At 53.1% G+C, this 18,079-nt stretch overlaps 1 protein-coding gene across 1 annotated transcript; it reads right to left on the bottom strand.

Annotated features, from left to right (window-relative positions):
* Positions 1 to 444: 444 nt before the first annotated feature.
* On the bottom strand, positions 445 to 8,993 carry DMBX1 (diencephalon/mesencephalon homeobox 1). The gene is made up of 4 exons (XM_058552322.1): positions 8,831 to 8,993; positions 5,659 to 5,837; positions 5,028 to 5,376; positions 445 to 4,223 (listed from the first exon to the last, which is right to left on the bottom strand). The coding sequence occupies exons 1-4, from the start codon at positions 8,982 to 8,984 to the stop codon at positions 3,772 to 3,774; spliced, it is 1,134 nt and encodes a 377-aa protein (XP_058408305.1). The 5' UTR covers positions 8,985 to 8,993; the 3' UTR covers positions 445 to 3,771.
* Positions 8,994 to 18,079: the final 9,086 nt, after the last annotated feature.

The raw sequence follows: 18,079 nt of genomic DNA, 5'->3' as shown, positions 1-18,079 counted from the left end.
GAACAGCTCTGGCTTTAGATCCAAATGTGCCTTCCTGTCCTTCCCCTTTAGCCCTGGCTTACTTGCTCCCACAGAATCCCCTGCTCCTCTCCATCTTACAGACCCATCCCCCAGGCTACCCTGCATACCCCAGGTGTCCCTGCCCCAGGCTGCCCTGCCACATGTGCCTGGGTGAGGTGTAAGCAGCTCAGAGAGAATGGAACCCTTCCCCACCCTGGTTGCTCTGCTCCCCATGACCACTGGAGAGTAGCACACCAGCCACAGATCAGTAAGGGCCGTGCAGAGAGCTATGAGGTTGGCGTGGGAGTGGCCAACCTTGAGGCAGGCCTTCTTCCTCCCCCACAGACCACAGTGCGGGACAGGCAGTGAGCAGACCTGAGACGCCGCCTGCTCAGCCCACTGCGGGCATCTCTGGGAATGAACCTGGGCCAAGGGCTGTGCTGCCGGATTCTCTTTTATTAGCCAAGTAGGACAGAGAACAGGTCACAACGTCACAGGAAGTCAGACAGACGGACGGATACACAGGACAGGGTGTCATGCTGCACTACACAGGAGGTGGGGCAGGGGAGGGGGAGGTTTGAGTCTTGTTTTTTCAACTAACAGAATAAATAAATACAGTACACAGTGTTTTTGCCACGGCTGGCACGATTTCTAAGCACAAATGGTCACAAAACAGCTGGTTTGGAAAGCAGTCTGTATGGCCCGCGGCCGTGGAGTCCAGACCCCTGGACATGCACTGGGAAATGAGGAAGCAGGGAAATGGAGGCCTCAGACAGGAGGGGGACGGGGGTACAAGGCTTTCCTGGAAGGGACAGTCAGAGCTCGGGCCTCAGGGTGAGCAGCAGGCCTGGACGGCTGCAGCTTCAGTCTCAGGTGCGGTGGGCCTGCCCAGGCCATCTGCTCCCGCTGGAGACGCCTGGCACACCCTCTTCTTGCTCTCCAGGTGCTCTCAGGAACTGAGGCTGGTGCCCTAAAGGAGGTTGAGAGCTGCCCGGGGGCGGGGACCCCATACACTTTCCCTGCCTTCCCTGGGCTGGGGGAATTAGGTCAATTGAATGAGGAAGTGTTGACAGAGCTGAGGGAAGCTGGGCTGAGCCTGAGGTGGGCCTGGCTCCAGCCATGACAGAATATGACTTTGGGGTGGACTTGCCCTTTAGGAGGACAAGGGAGGCTTCCTGGAGGAGGTGGTGATGTCTGGAGCTGTTGGATTCCAAGGCCCAGTGACAGTCATTTGCATCCCGGGACAGGCAGAAAGCTTCAGTCCCCAGGCCTGGTCTAGATGAGATTGTTTTTGTTTCAGAGACAGACCTTTCTCGAGCTGATCCCAGAGGACAAACCAAAAATCCCTTCTGTTTCCTACAGTCTCTGCCACCCTCCCATCCCCCTGCCTAAGTCTCTCCTCCTCTGAGGCTCCTATGGCTGTTGGACTCACCTTCCAAATCCCAGATCCCAGATCCTGGTTCACCTGATCCGCCTGTTCAGAAACCCTCACCTGCCTATCTTGGCGCCACATAGAGGTGAGGTCTTTAGCCTGAACGCGAGGTCCTCAGCCTCCCTCTCATGAAGCCAGCCACCCCTTCCCCATCGTCCACTTAATCTCAGTCCACTGCTTTGTTCAAACAGCTTTCTTGGTCCAGGTTACCATTCCCCTCACTTTTTTCCCATCCAAAACCTTCTCCATCTGCCCCAGCCCAAATGGATCCCCCCAAAGATGATGGGCACTGACTGCTCTGCAAACCAATCCTACCAAGGCACCAATAGACCCCCCTCTCTTTCCACTGGGAGAGGAGACAAGCCTTAGGAATCTTTACCTCAGTTTTCAGATGCAAATTCTCCAAGCAGGGGCTGGAGGGTTCAGTGGTGAGCCACAGAGGGTTGGGGATCATGACCCAGAATTTGTGCAGGCCATCCCCCTCCCCCTGCCCTGAGCTCCTGAGGCCATGTGAAGACATGGAGATGGGATGACCACAAAGGCTGGCACTGGAACTCAAGAAAAGCAGGATCAAATCCAGATTGTCTCAACTAGAAGGGACCCATTATATTTATTGGGAAACTGAGGCCCAGAGACTGTGGCTATGCCCACAGAGAGGCTTGTGCGAGCAACACCCATTGCTCCACAGCAAGGCAAGGGTAATTTTCTAATTCATACATTGTACTTTTGAGAGCCTTTTTGTGGTTGTTGTTAGTTAACTAACAACTTCTGCGCTGCAAGGTTGTGAGCACAGACATGCAGAAGATTAGAGCTGGACAGGACACCAAAGGCCATCTAATCCAGACCTGGGCTAGGGGAAACAGGCCCAGAGGGGCTATGGGCTGATTCAAGGTCACACGGCTTTGAAAGGGAGCTGGATTCCCGGCCACAAACAGGAACATATCTCGCCATGCCAGTGACTAGCCGGACAGAAGCCCTTCCTTCAGCACTTGGCCCTAGGACAGGACGCCAACAGAAGCCCGAGACTGCACAGTGCTGCGTGGTTTGCCCTCACTGGCATCAGGAGCTGGAGTTCAACCTTCCTTCTTGGCTCGAGGCGCCCCCGCCATGGACACTACCTCCTGCACCAGGGTGGGGGGGGTGGGGGCTGGGCTGCGGGAGAGCAGCACCCGCCGCATTCCTCTGAAGACACCTCTCTCTGAGAGCTCCCTTCCCCTGCTGCCTCCCTCACCAGAGAGGGGTCTAGAGCCCTGTGGTCAGTCCTGAACACACGCTGGCAGCACGAGGTCTTACAGGCACGGTGCTGCCGTCTACCGCCTGCCCCATCTAACTCCTGCCTCCACTCCCCTCCTCCTCAATTTTGGGAATGGGGCCTCACCGCTGAGAAGAGAGAGAGAAGAGAACGTGCTCACAACACCTTCTAGACGCCAGGCCTGGGGGAAGGTGGGTGTGGGGGCCAGTGCCAATGCCACCTCCTGCCTGCAGCTCCAGTGGCTCCAGGGTCTCCAGCTAGGGCCTTCTCACCTCTATTGGGGATGGAAAGGAACAGCGGCCAAGAGAGAGTGCCAGTGTGGGGAGGAGACAGGCAGGCAGGGAAGAAGCAGGAGAGGAAGAGGAAGAAGCAAAATTACTAAAACTAAAAAGCCACAACCCCAAACAAAACATAGCTTGGGAACTGACGACACTAACACAACCAGCACCAAAGAAAGAAAGCAGGAGCAGGGAGAAGAGACATGGGGGAAAGATCCAGAGTGGGGAAGACAGAGGTGGGGAGAGAGGGGTAGGGAACAGGACAGAGGCAGGGAGAGGGAGGTGAGGGAAGAAGGGAAGGGGAGAGAGAGGCAGAGAGAAGGGAAAGCCAGAGTGAGATGCAGAAGCTGCAGGTGGAGGCCAGGGCGGCAGTGGAGTAGCAGCAGGGCAGGGGCCTGGGGCAGGCGGGGGCCTGAAAATATAGCTTTATATATGGATAGTTATACCTCACATTCCACACAGAAACATACTAGGGGGCAGAAGGGGACGGAAGAAAGGGAGGGGAGGAGGCGACACTGAGGTGGGGATCTAGCCAGTGAGAGCCTCTCACTCCCCAGTGGAAAGCTGAGGGGCCACCCAGCCTCTCCCCTCCTCCCCATTTGGCCTCCACGGATCCAAGCAGGGCCATGCAGAGGGTGTGCAGGGGTGGGCCTCATCTAGGGCTGGGGCTCTCAGGGAGGGCACAGGGGGCAGGACTCCAGGCCCAGGATCCCTGGGCTCATAGAGTTAACTCCTTGAGAGCCGTCTGGGGATAACCATGGGCTGGGAGGGGGGCACTCAAGACCCCTGGCTGGGTTGGAGGCCAGCAGTCAGTTGGGCAGTGTATCGAGTCCCAAGGAGGCTGCGTGTTGCTTGGCCCGAAGCCGCAGGTTCTCGATGCTCGTAGTTTTACTGTTCAGGGCAGCTGAGGCAGGTGCCAGGCCTGCGGGGGGCGCGGGCAGCAGTGGGGCCCCCCACACACCGTGGTGAGCAGCGGCCGCTGCTGACAGGGATTGGTAATAGGACTGGCAGTGCAGTGAGCCCAGCGGGGCCATGTTGACGCCCAGGTAGGGCACCGCGGCGGCAGCAGCAGCAGCAGCGGGGGCCGGGCCCCCCACTTCAAAGGATGAGTAGTGCACCAGGTTGTTGGTGGCTGCCATGTGCTGGCGGAACTGCTCCTGCAGACGGAAGAGGCTCAGCGGGGATGAGGAGTAGGAGTGGGAGGGGCCCAGGAGGCCTCCCCCAGGGGCTGCAGGAGCCAGGGCCAGGCTGCCCGGGGAATCTGCAAGCAGAGAGTCAAATACCAAGGGCTCAGGACAAGGACAGTGGTCCACCAGCAGGGGCTCCCTCAGCCTTCCCACCCTCTTACAGCTGCAGACAAGACAGGCTTTGGCTGAAACCATATCCACCCAACTCAGTCAGGCATCCCCTGAAGCATGCCTCAGAATCCTGGGAGGAAGGGACCCAGGCTTCCTGCAGGGGCCCCAGGGACCCTGCCAAGGTCCCCATTTCTGACTTCTTGAGGAGACCCCTTGCCTTTCCAAGGGCTGTCTCCTCCCCATCCCCTCTCCTGTCCATGGCTCCCCTCCCCCTCCAGCTCTCAGCTCACAGCCCCACCTGGGCCCTGCCTGGGCCCAGGCTTTGTGTCTGAGATGCACCTCTTGCCACAGCTCTGTTCCTGCTAAAACACGGCTCCGAGTCTCTGCTGCATTTGGGAACCTCTGGTATCAGTATTTATGTACTGGTACACCTGTACCGGTTGTTAAAATACTGGAATATTTCCATAATGGTTGATGAATAGCTTTTGCCCTGAACTCCCCAAGCATCCCTCCCCTGCCACCCAGACTCTCCCTCAGAACCCCCAAAACCTTCCCAGGATTCAGCAACTAACAGGTGACCATCTGGCCCAGGCCTGCTATGGCTGAGTCCTTTCTAATGGGTCATGCCTGAGCACCATGTGTTCGTGGCCAACTCTACCCCCTGCTCTGACCCTCCTCGCATACCCAGGCACCTATCGGCTGGACCTGGCCATTCTCCCCGGGTTGGCCATTCTCCCCCAGCACCCACAGCACCTGCCAAGCCTCACCTGCCTTGGGGCTGCCCCTCTTGCAGCCCAGCCCCTTGCTCTCAGCCCCAGGGCTCTTCTCAGTTTTGGAATCCTCAGCCCCTGCCCGGGGGTCCTCCTCCCGGTCTGGCTGGTCCTCGGGGGCTGACTCACTGGCTGACTGCTCAGACAAGCTCAGGTGAAGCTCAGCAGGGGGGTCGCCACTGGGCAGGCTGGGGGGCTGGTCAGTCTCCAGCTGGGTGTCTGGGGTTGAGGCCTCGGTCTTGCCTTCCCCGTGGGAGCTCTCAGCCTCCTTCTGCTTCTGGAGCTGCTCTTTCTGCAGGCTGCGCTGCTTCTTCCGGAACTTGGCCCTGCGGTTCTTGAACCACACCTGGGGGCGGGGAGAGGAGCAGGAGGAGTGGGAGGGAAAGAAGTGGAGTTGTGGAGCTGGGTGCTCCGGGAGGAGGTGTGCATGATAACACTGCCCCTGCCCCTCTAGGAAACACACACCCTCAATCCTTTCCCAAACTTCCCTCCTATCACTGACGGCATTCGTGGAGACATGAGTGCACTTTGGCACTGAGGGCTGAAACGCTGGCTCCTGGACAATGGGAAGCCAGACTGATGGGCTGGTGCTTGTCTGCAAGGTCTAGTCAGAGGAGCGGGGCCCTACCTGCACCCGGGCCTCAGGCAGGTTGGTGCACATGGCCAGCCTCTCACGCATCACCACATCTGGGTAGTGAGTCTTCTGGAAGGTCTTTTCCAGGGCCTCGAGCTGCTGAGCAGTGAATGCGGTACGGCTGCGACGCTGTTTGCGATGCTGGGAGCCATAGCGGGCCTCCAAGATGATGTCTTGAAATGTACAGCCGTTGGAGGGCAAGGAGAGGGGGCCCATTTAATTATGGGAAATAGGTTTTGAATTTCACCCTGCGCTGCCCCACTGCAGACACCCCGGCTCCAGCCAGAGCTAGACCCTGGCCCTTTCCCCCTTGGAAATCACCCATCCCCTCTCCACATGGCTGGGTTTTCAGATCTCTTCACCCCATCATTCACCATCAGGACCACAGAGATCTAACTCATCTCCATGAACAGCTGTCAGGAATGTGATTGAGGGGGGTCTTCCTTATTTGGTTTGGGGATGGGTGGGTAGGTGGGTGGGCATTGCCGTATGATTCTTAAAGTCCTAGGGTACTATGAATATAATATTATGAGATTACATGATTGATGCTAATAATCTGTAAATCCATGTCACAAAGGTACTAATACCCTATGACCCTTAGACTCTGGATGTGACCAGAATACTAGCTCCTGACCATGAGAAGCCAGGCTGTGAGCTGGGACTTATCTGCAAGGTCTAGTTAGGAGAGGTCTGACTGGGTAGACAGAATTCACTGGCACTTGCTTCCATGTCCTCTGGGTATGAATCCTGTCATCCCTGTTGGCCTATGAGTCTCTGATGGCAGGACCTGAGGCTCCTGCTCTCCTGTCTCCACAACAGAAAGCCTAGCTTTGGCAGGGCCCTCGGAGCACAGGAAAGGCTTGTTGCATCCAGTCTTGACCCTTCTGGCTGCTTCCTCAAGGAGGAAAGGACAAAGAGGCCAGGTTCTAACCACCACAGTCTTGGAGGGGAGACAGGGCTGGTGGACCACTGATTCCACGGTCCTCTCCACATGTCAGTAACATGAAAACCACCCAGGACAGATGTCTGCCTACAGCTGGTGTCTAGCCTCCAGCCCTTCTGCTTGACTAGTCCCTGAAGGATGGACAGTAACCTCTCTCCCCCTGCCTCCCCTCACCCATAAGTGGATCCTGAACGGTCTATGCCAAAGAGAACCGAGCAGTGTCAGCTTCTGCGTGGTCTGTGTCAGACTCCGGGACTGGGAATCAATAATCCACAGTACTCTAAACGAGGAAGAAGGAGGCAACTGGGTGTCCAGGAAGCCTCAGATACCAGGTTGCTCCTTCTTAAGTTTTCAGAGGGAGCCCTGAACCCTCACAACTGGCGCTAACCCTGGCCCAGACTGAGCCCGAGCTCATGCTGGTCACCCTGGGGTAGGAGGGAGTGGGGGCCCCTCAGGTAGCAGAAGCCTGGTAGAGGGAGCAGCAGCTTAGCATCCTGCTGCTGGCTCAGGGGCCTGGAGTAGGGGTGGTCAAAGGGGAGGCCGGGCTGTCTGTACCATCAGCAAAACCTCCTGATGGAAGGCGAGGCCTCCATACAAAGGCCGACCCGGAGCTCGTGTCCCTCCTTCTTAAGAATTAGAGAATTAGGGTGGAGTACTCAATATCCCAGTGCCTCTGCCCCCACCAGGCCAGCGGAGGTAAGCCTCTATCCTTGACCCCTACTCTCTGGGTCAGGAACACAGTCAGGAGCTGGTGTCACCACTAGGCTAAGCACAGGGAATTCACTCCAAACCGGGGAAGCAGTCACAGCCAGGGCAGGACTACACCCACATTCCCACACTAGCTCCCCCAAGCTGATCTACAGAAGGTAACCAGGGCTCAGTTTTACCCACTGAGCCCTGCCCAGAGGCCTGGCAGGGTCTAAAGGAGTGGGAGTGGCTGCCCCACCCTCTCTTCCAGGCCGACACCTCTACCCACGCAGGGTCCTCACACCCCAAACCATTTCTGTGCCTTGGCTCATGCTAGTCCCCGCTCCTTGCCCTTTTAAGGCTTGGCTCTTCCTCCGTGGCCACCAGGAAGCCCTCTCTGTCTACAGCAGCGGATCATGCTGCTCTGAGCTGCCCCACCACACGATCCTGGCCACATTTCTCCTGCTGTGCTCTCACATGGGTCTATGGGCACCTGGTCTCCCTAGGTGTGCCCTGAAGTCCTCTGATGACCACCTGGCACAGGTGTGGGCCTACATGGGTTCGCCAGCTGCTTGAGGTTTGGCCTGGGACAGGATAGGGTAGGTGGTATCACCTCCCAGGAAACCAAGCTCCCCACCTATGCTGTCAAATCCCTCCCACGTCCAGTGAGAGGCTGTCGGGGCAGGTACACAATGAACCAGGAGTGGGGGAAGGCTGCAGCTCCCTCGTGGGCACTTACCTTGGGATGTGAGTAATATGACCTCTGAGCACCTACCAGTCTCTGCTGAATATCACCTGTTATCTCAAATAAGTCCCCAACCTTCCTTTGGAGTGGGCACTGCCATTGCCCCCTGTTTATAAAGGGGGAAACTGAGGCTCAGAGAAAAGAGGTGAGTGGGCAGCCCCTGCAGTGACTGCAAGTCTGTGCTTTGAAACTCATATTTTTAGCCATAATGTCACATTCCAATCCCCTGCCCCACCCTGCCTGGATTTAACCTCTTTGAGCCTCAGTTTCATCATCTGTAAGATGGAGGTAATAACCTCTCCTTATCAGAGTTGAATGGTTTGATGCACAGAGAGCCTCCCACAGGGCATGGCACACAGGCCTGTTCATAACATGGGAGCCGTTACTATTTATTTGACTCCCCCTGCCTGAAACATCATCCCCTGGGCACTCCCGTGACTTCTTAGCTGTAATACCCCGGGCTAGTCCCTTACCCTCCTACCTCAGTCTCTTCATTTGCGAGACAGGCTAATGAACCGCCCCCAGAGGGTTGTTATGGGAAGTTGAAGGCACAGGGCAGCTCCAGTGCCGAGCGGTGCTGGTGAACAAGGGGCGCTGCAGAGAGTCACACAGAGATTTTGAATGGACACCTCTCTGTGTTGCTAAGTGACCTGGGTCTTCCCAAGTCTCCCAAAGTAAACTTTCCCCATGCTCCTCCTATCTCTGCCTTCCAGCGCCTCCTCTCCCAGACCTCTCCTCCACCCCGAGCCCCCAAGGTCCTGTCCCCAAGGTCCCGTCCCCACGGCCCTTACCAGCCAGGCGCTCAGCCAGCGTAAGCGCGTGCACCGACGGCCGGTAGTCGGGGGCGTGCTGGGCCTGCTGCGCCGCCTGCTGGTGCAGGTTGTACATGGCGCTGAGCGAGTTGACAGCGTGCAGCGAGTAGCTGTTCACCCCGTAGTGCTGCATCGCGGCGTGCGCCTGCAGACAGGGCAGAGAGAGAGGGGACAGGGGGCAGGGCATCACGCTCTACCCCGGGGAGACACCACCCCCAACCCAGATCTTGGATGCCCACCTCACCCCTAGAGCTTCTGCCTCCCCATCAGAAAGTGGCCTGTCTTGCCCATTGCTAAGAGTGTGAAGGCTCCTGCATTTATCCATTCATTCACTCTCTCATTCACAGGTCCATCCAGCAGGCCTTGTGTAAGGTTTAATGCTCTGGGATCTGGAGTCAGACTGCCTGGGCTAGAATCCCAACTCGGCCACTTAGGAGATTTGTAGCTTTGGGCAAGTTGCTTAACTTCTCTGACCCTCAGTTTCTCCATCTGCAAAATGGGGTTAATAATAGTACTTATCTCTGGGGCTGTTGCAAGGATTACGAGAAGCCTTTCAATAGGGCCTGGCACATAGTATGTGCTCAAAATGTTGGTCATAGTGATTTATCAATCCACTGGCTCCTTTATGCATCATCTCTTCACATAATCACCCAGACACCTACTCATTCATCCATTCATCGATTCACTCACACACTTATTACTTATCCAACAAAAACCCATTGAGGCCCACGTGGGGACATTGAGGCATTTGCTCTGATGAGATAGTAGATTAAAACCCTAATGTGCTTTCAGACATAAGAACACTATTGTCATGACTGTTACATATTCAGTGCCATTACCTCCCTCTATTCTTACCATATTCCCAAGAAGCAAGAAGGCCGAGAGCAGTGAACCCCATTCATAGACGAGTCTACTGAGGCTTAAAGAGCAGCAACATGTTGAGGCCACACAGCCAATTCAGCCCCACCCCACATTGCTTCAGCCTCATTCTTTGGTGGCCAATTCATCAGAGAACACAGCCCTCCTACAGAGATGGCTCAGATCAGCACAAGGCTGCCAGGGTACTATCAGGCCCTGGTCTCCTCCGGACCCTCAGAGTCCTCATCCAAGCACCCACCATGTTATCAGCCTGAAATGTCATTTTTGAAATGTGGTCTGATGTTTGCAGGCTCCCAAAGACATACAGGTGTTTCCTGTTTCCTCGGCAGATGGGGGGGTGGGGAGGTTGGGGCAACGGCAGGTCCATTTGATAAGAGGAAGAACATGCCCAGGTATCTCAGCGCCCCACCCCTACTGAAATAGACACAGGCTATACGTAACCAAACATCCACAGAGCGCGCGCACGCACACACGCAGACAAGCACAGACATTTCATGCACAAACACACGTACGTAGACATTCTCTGCAAGGCATTCACAGAAGCAGCCACATTCACAGACAAACTCATCCATATTCACAAATTCAATGTCATTATTCCCACAGTTCCGCACACAGACACTCTCACAGATATCTATCTGTGCAGCAGATATATCTCCACACAAACATTACACTCACACATATTTGTATATCACACATATTCATTCAACAAACATTCATTCAGCACCCACCTACTAAGTACCAAACAAAGTTCTTGCCTTCATGTAATTTACATTCCAAGGCGATAAAACAAGAAATAAATATGTGTAATAACGTCAGACAGGAGTAAGTGCTCTCAAGAAAAATAAAGCAGAGGAGAATAATAACAAGAGGAAAAAGAATTATTTTAGAACATGTGGTCAGGAAAGGGATCTCTGATATTTTAAGTAAGCCATGCAAAGCTCTCGGGGAAAGGCTTTCCAGGCAGAAGGAACAACAGCGAACAAGCTTGGTATGTGTGTGGAATAGCGAGAAACCAGGGTAGCTGGAGCACAGAGAGGGAGCGAGTGGGGGAGATGAAGTTGGGGGGAGAGGAGGGGCCAGATCCCGAGGGCTCCACGGCCCATTATAAGGAGTTTGAATTATATCCTGAGTGAGAAGGGAAGCTCCTGGAGGGTCTTCGATAGGGGAGTGACCATATGATTTACTGTTAAAAGCTCACTTTGGCTGCTGTACAGAGAACAGACCGCAGAGGATCAAGAAGAGGAGAGACCAGTCCACTGCGGAATCCAGGCCAGGAACTGAGGTGCTTTCCACTATGGCTGTAGGAGTGGAGAGGGTGAGAAGGGCTCAGATTCAGGGCATAGTTTAAAAGTAGAATCGACATGATTGCTGAGGGGTTAGTTATGAGATGTGAGGAAAAGAGGGCAAAAAAGGACGACTCAGGGTTTTGGTCTGAGCAACTGAGTGAAGATGGGTCTTTTCTCGAATTGGGAGCATTGGGAAAGAAGCGGGTCTGCAGAAGGGGGGATTGGAAATCAAGGTTTTGGGGCGACATGGAAAGCGTGAAATATGGATCCAACTTCCAAGTAAGAATTGGCAGTTGGATGTATGAGTCGGAAGCTGAGGGCTGGGTTTACAGATTTCTGAGTCGGTACTCACACATGACACCTACCGACAACACTTACAGAAGCCCACTCTGTGCACCATAAACATGACCCCAAAGGCAGAGAGCTAAGAGAATGATGTGGCACATCAAGTGTTTAAACATTTGTATAACAGAATGTACCATTAACAAAGCAAAAAGGCAAATAACAAACCTGGAAAAATATCTACCATATATATACGACATAGCAAAATTGATAAAAATAAATAGCACAAATAAAAATAAAAGAGAGGGGCTGGCCCCATGGCGCAAGTGGTTGGGTGCGCATGCTCTGCTGCGGCGGCCCAGGGTTCGACGGTTTGGATCCCGGGCGCGCACTGACGCACCGCTTGTTGTTTTCTTGTTTTTATTTTATTTTATTTTATTTTATTTGTGAGGCAGATCGGCCCTGACATAACATCTGTCAATCCTCCTCTTTTTTTTTTTTTTTCCCACTGGAGAAGACTGGCCCTGGGCTAACATCCATGCCCGTCTTCCTCCACTTTATATGGGACGGCGCCACAGCATGGCTTGACAAGCAGTGTGTCGCTGCACACCCGGGATCCGAACTGGCAAACCCTGGGCCGCCGCAGCGGAGCGCACGCACTTAACTGCTTGTGCCACCAGGCCAGCCCCCGATGCACCACTTGTTAAGCCATGCTGTGGCGGCATCCCATATAAAGTGGAGGAAGATGGGCACGGATGTTAGCCCAGGGCCAATCTTCCTCAGCAAAAAGAGGAAGATTGGCAGATGTTAGCTCAGGGCTGGTCCTCCTCACAAAAAAAGAAATTAAATTAAATTAAAAAAATAAAAGAGAATATCCATAATATATAAAGAGCTCTTATATAGAAACAAAAAAGATGGTCACCTTAATAAAAGATGGGCTAAGTAAGTGAGAGGCAACTTCTTAAGGAAGAAACACAAATAGCCATCTGACATAGGACAAAAAGCTCAGCCTTACTTGTAACCAAAAAAATAAAAATAGAAACAGTAAAACACCATTTTTCACCAATCAGATTAGCAAATATGTGGAAATATTATTACCCAGGGCTATCTAGGGGAGTGGGAAATGGTCCTTCTCCTACCTCCTTGACAGAACAGCTCTTTAGTCCTTGCATCAACAGCCTTTAGAGAGAGCATCATTTGACACAACAATTCCATTTCCAGAAACTTATCCTTCAAGGATGCAGAGATATGTGTACAGGAATGTTTATCACAGCTCTGCTTACGATGGCAAACAACTGGAGACCTCACTGTCCATCAAGAGAGGTTTAGTTCAGCAAATGAGGGAACAGTCGTGCCTGCAGTGGAATACGGTGCCACAGTTTCAAACAATGCTGTGTGTCTGTATGTGCTGATGCTCACAATATACTATTGAGCGGGAGAAATAGGTATGGCACGCATGATGTGAGCCCATCTTTGTAATGTATGTATAAATATGCATAGAAAAAAGTCTGGACGCTTACACCTTGAAATGTTAACAGAGGTTATCTCTAGGAGATAGCAGATGGGATTACAGGTGATTTTCACATTCATATTCTTTCTTTCTTTCCTTTTTTGAGGGTGGGGATGGGGAGGGTTATCCTTGTGTTCCAATGGATGTGGGGATGGAGCCAGGCTCCAAAATGTGTCACAAGCTCCAGGTGGGGAAGAGAGAACAGAGTAGAAGTAATTTTATCCATCCCTTCCCCCCAACTGCTGGGCTGGAATCACCCTCCTCCACCAAACTCAGAGACTTTGTTGCTTTAAAACTCACTGCTATTAATGTGGTGACATTTTAATTGACTTAATAATTGCTGATCTCACAGTTTTTGACGCACAAGTCTTTATTACCTGAAGCCTGAAGAGGTACCTCTCTCGGCCCCACAACTGCCCCAACCCATGGGCCCTCTAAAGGTCTCCAAGACCTTCCCAGTCTGGCCTCTGCCCACCCCTCCAGCCTGAGGCCCTCCCCTCCCCAGCAGCGGAATTATCAGATTACCTGCCACTCCCTCTTGCCTTTGCTCCTGCCGGGCCCTCCTCCTGAAACACCTCTCCCCTTCTCCCCCTTCTCTCCCTTCGCCCAACAAATTCCTCCTCTCCATCAATGCCTAGTTCAAGTGATACCCTCTAGAAAATAGGGCCTTCCCCAACTCATCCCTGAGAAGGCCTCTCTCCCCTCTCCAGGCTCCAGATAACTAAGCTCACGTCCCAGAAATGATGATAACAACAACAACAAGAATAATAATAGCTACCATTTACTGAACACACTCTCTGAGCTCTAGCTCACCACACAAAGCACCTTACATGGATTTTCTAGATTCTAGTGCCTGGATCAGAGTAGTGTGCTACTTCCATCTCCCCTACTAGACTGAGCTCCTTGAGGGCAGAGAGTGTATCTCATGCATTTCTGGGCTCCCCAGCCCAGCCCAAATCAGAGGGTCTGGTACAGAGGCAGGCTCAGGAGATGAGGATCGGATGAATGAATTAAGAATAACAACTATTGGGGCCAGCCCAGTGGCGCAGCAGTTAAGTGTGCGCGCTCCACTTCGGCGGCCCGAGGGTTCGCAGGTTCGGATCACAGGTGCACACCAACGCACCGCTTGTCAAGCCATGCTGTGGCGGCGTCCCATATAAAGCAGTGGGAGATGGGCATGGCTGTTAGCCCAGGGCCAGTCTTCCTCAGCAAAAAGAGGAGGATTGGCAACAGATGTTATCTCAGGGCTAATCTTCCTTACCAAAAAAAAAAAAACAACAAAAAACCACAACTATTTATTAAGTGCTCAGAGACATCAGACATCTCCATCAATCCTCCCAATGCACGGGAGGAGGTAGGGACTGTTATCATCCCATCTCACAGATGCGGAAATGGAAGGTGAGAAAGACTGGATAATTTGTTAAAGGCCACGCAGCTAGGAAGTGGTGGAACAGGTTTCCACAGGTGAGGTTCTTCCCACCAGCTAGTGTTTCCTAAAGCCAATCACGCAGGCTCTTACTGCAGCACGTTCCGTTCCCTGACTTCTAGCATCTCTGATCTGATCCAAGGCAATAGGACAACAGCAGAGAAAAAGCACATTTCCCCCGGTGTGTATGCTCGTGTGTGCACGTGTGTGTATGCACGCGTGTTGTGGGATGAAGCTCAGGGTGGGCCCAAATCTTCCCAGCTGAGCTCCTCTCTCCCTAACCTCACCCTTCTCTTCTCACTCCAGCTGGACATCAGGCCCCAGGTCTCCTCTGAGGCCACAGGGGGCCCTTGTCTGTGGATGCTACTTACTATCTGAGCTGCACACCTGTGGTACCACACAGTCACATGTCAGCACCTCATCTCAGTGTTCATGTGTGGCCATGTCTGTACACAGCCTGATTGCGATCCGCCACATAATTGTGTGCATCTGTATTTACGTGGGTATCTGTGGTTATTTCATGTGTCTGTGGGTATGCATGTCTGTGGGCCGGTGTGGGGTGAATGAATGTGTATATGTATGTGTGTGTGTACGACCAGAGGAAGCTACACTAAACAGTACCCTCAGAAGTCATGTGGCCCTAAACAGGGCTCTGAGAGAGAAATACAAAGAGAAAGAAAGAAAAAAACCAAAGAGATGGAGTTGATGCGGAGAGACAGAAACACCGATCAATGTATAGAAAATAAATAGATTTGTCTTACCCATTTTTTGTTTCTGCAACACCTAGCACAGAGCCTTATACACAGTCGGTGCTTAGTAAGTGATAAATATTGAGTGGATGAGAAAGAACCACAGGCTAAGAGATAGTGAGGGAGGCAGGGCCACCACAGCCCAGTACAGTCCTCAGGACAGAGTGGACACTCAGCGCCCCGCCCCCACCACCTCCTCTGTCCCTGGGACTGTCACCCTGGGTTTGGGGGGAATCTTGCCCAGTGGGCCGTTTTTCAGCAATAGGGGCAGCCCGGACCTGCCCCCTGGAGTCCTCAGCCAGGCCCAGCAGCTGGAACCCCATCCACATCCAGTTCTGAGTGCTGTGGGTCCCACAGGGAGGCCAAGAGCCACCCAGGCTGAAGTCCTACAGGGCCTGCGGGAGCCTCTAAGCAGGGCCCTGCACTCCTGGCCCCAGGCCGGCCCGGTGTGGGCTCAGCCCACTGCACACTCCAAACAGAATCAATTATATATTTAAAAGGTGCCGCCCCGCAATTCCTGGCGAGTCAGGAGAGCCATCCATCATGGCGAGGCCGCGTTTCACAAGCTGTCGAATTGTGCTTACATTGGTTAAAAGAATCTTTATATTTCATTAAGCAAGCAGATCGGCGGATCTCTCGCCACAGGCGCCATATAGATGGCTTTAATTTTCCAAATCTGCAAATGCATCCGTTATGTCCCCACGTCGCTGCTGGCTGCGGCCTAATGCCCAGCCAATCGAAGAATCAAGCAGAATTTTATTAGCGGGCATTTTTTATAAATTAACAGCAGCACTACTGGGGAACCGCATGCAAGGCATCTTTGATTAAAAGGAAAGTGGACTCTTCCTTCGGTCACACCTGGCTCAGCAACCCCACAGGCCTACCCCATCTCTCCTCATCTCTCCCTCTCCTTTCCTAAACTTCTAATTCTCTGTTTCTTCTCATTCCAACACACAGTGGGGAACAAGGCAGAACAATGTTGTTTAAAAGAAAGGGAAGAAAGCAGGGGGGAGGAACCAATGTTCTCTGAGCTACTTGCCTCCTCCATTCCAAGCTCAGTAGACACATTATCTCATTACAGTGATGGCTACCTTTTACCAAACACTTACCACGGGCCAAGCCCTCTTCTACTCACTCTAGCAAGCTTCAACACAACCCTACTAGGTTGGAATTATTATCCCCATTATATGAATGAGAAAACCGAGACTCAGGGAGGTAAAGGTCCCACAGTTAGTAAGTGGTAGAGGCAGGAAAGGAACCCCGGCTTGCTGAGGATCTATCTGGTATTTATTTCCAGAGTATGGCCAAGAGACAGGACCTGCTGTGGACTAGCCCTGAGTATCAACGGCAGTGGGAGGGATGGAAGGTAGACTGCTGCCATGGACTTCCTTCTCTGAAAAATGCTGCTGCCCCTTCAGCCCCGGGTTCCCTGGTGACCCTCTGGGGGAAGAGGCCCCTGCAGCTGTCCCTCCTACCTAGCAGTTTGGAGAGCAGAAGTGTTTTCACTTGGCAGGCAGAAGAACATGAAATACACAAAACCAAGAGCACCAGGCCAGGGCTCCTGCCCCAGCCCCAGGCTGCTATGTGACCTTGGCTAGGGTCCCACCATCTCTGACCTCTTCTGATATGACACCGACCCAGTGGCTGCCCCAGGAGGGAGAGAAATCTCGGTCGTGAGGAGAGTGTAACCCAGGGCTGGCCAGCCACCTGAGGGAGGCTCAGAAGGAAAGATTCTTTCATGTGTGTACATGTGTGTGCACACACATGTGTATGTTGGGGGGTAGCTGAAAAAGGTGATCTAGAAGTCTTCCAGCTCTGAGCTAGGGGGTCCAAGATTTTTGGAGAAGCTCTGTGCCTGGTTCATGCCAAATACGCAACTATGGACCCTCATTAATTTCTTACCCCAGCTCTATGAGGAAGATACTACCATTATCTCCACTTTACAGATGAGGAACTGAGGCTCAAGGAAGGTGAGTCACTCTTGGCTAATTTGTTTGGGAATTGGGAAGGCAGAGCCCCCCTCCCAATAAGTACCTCTATTCCCACATCTTTCTTAGTCCTGGGTTGCCAGGAATCAGCAATGGGAGCATATGATGTAAGGGGGCACCCAGACCCCTGCCCTGCTCTGCCCAAGGACCCTGCTGGCACAAGATCTGGGGCAGACTTGAGATGAGGATATCCCCAGCTGCTCCCTCTCAGGTGCTGTTTATGTTTCAGAAGCTCCAAGAGCCCCAGATCCATTCTCAGGTCACTCCTGACCCCTCCAAGCTCCCTAAAACTCCACTGTCAGTATCAGGCCCTCAAAGGTGCAGAAAGCCCAGGAACCAGCCTCTTCCTCCAGTTGCCAGGGGCCAGATTCCCCCCAGCCAGGACCCCCAGAGGGCAGGGCCAGGGCACCAGCAATTCAGTGATTCAGTGTGGCCAGCAAGGCCACAGGGAATGGCCAAGGACACGTTCTAGAGACGCATATAAGGGCTAACGGCTGAAAATGTGGCATCATTTGCTTCTGGGTGTCTAAGAGCTGGGGAATCTGGGGCACATCCACCTCCCTCAGATCCTCATGCCCCTGAGTTGCAAACTTCTGCCCCACTGCTCCTTTCAGAGCACATGTAAACCTGTTTCCGTCTCCCCCATTTAAAACAAATGAACTCATCTCTCAGACCAATTATCTCCGATCTTCCAATCCAAATTTCTTGAAAGGCATTTCCAAATTTGTCATCTCCACTTCCTCCCCTCCTGCTCACTCCTAACCCCCTGCACCACCTCCCTCCCACCCACCATGGAGACACAGCTCTCCCAAGTCACCGTGTTGCTGCCTCCTCCTCTGAGAAGCCTGTCCCTCCACCAGCATTACCTGAAGAACTCCCGATCCCTCACTCTAGACTTAGGCACCCCCTTCTCCAGGAAGCCTCTCCTGACAGCCCAGGCTGGGTTAGGTGACTTCTTTGAACTCCCATCACAGCATTACCTCACCAAATTATAGTTGCCCATTTGGCTGCCCGTCACCCAAGCTATAATAATAACTATTTTTACCAGCCATCCTGATAGAGACCTGACAGGCAGCATCTCATTTAATCCTCATGACAATCTCATAAT

This window comes from Diceros bicornis, chromosome 13 (genome assembly GCF_020826845.1).
Source record: "Diceros bicornis minor isolate mBicDic1 chromosome 13, mDicBic1.mat.cur, whole genome shotgun sequence".
In the NCBI taxonomy this organism is placed as follows: Eukaryota; Metazoa; Chordata; class Mammalia; order Perissodactyla; family Rhinocerotidae; genus Diceros; species Diceros bicornis.
Note: the sequence above shows the minus strand (reverse complement) of the source record. Positions and strands in the feature narration are given on the sequence as shown.

What these genes read in the sequence shown, in the direction of transcription:
- DMBX1 (XM_058552322.1), bottom strand. Translation starts at nt 8,984, where the DNA reads ATGCAGCACTACGGGGTGAACAGCTACTCGCTGCACGCTGTCAACTCG. An exon ending in TGCCTGAGGCCCGGGTGCAG is followed by an intron (nt 5,377 to 5,658) that starts GTAGGGCCCCGC and finishes CCCCGCCCCCAG; the next exon opens with GTGTGGTTCAAGAACCGCAG. An exon ending in GAGGGGCAGCCCCAAGGCAG is followed by an intron (nt 4,224 to 5,027) that starts GTGAGGCTTGGC and finishes CTCTGCTTGCAG; the next exon opens with ATTCCCCGGGCAGCCTGGCC.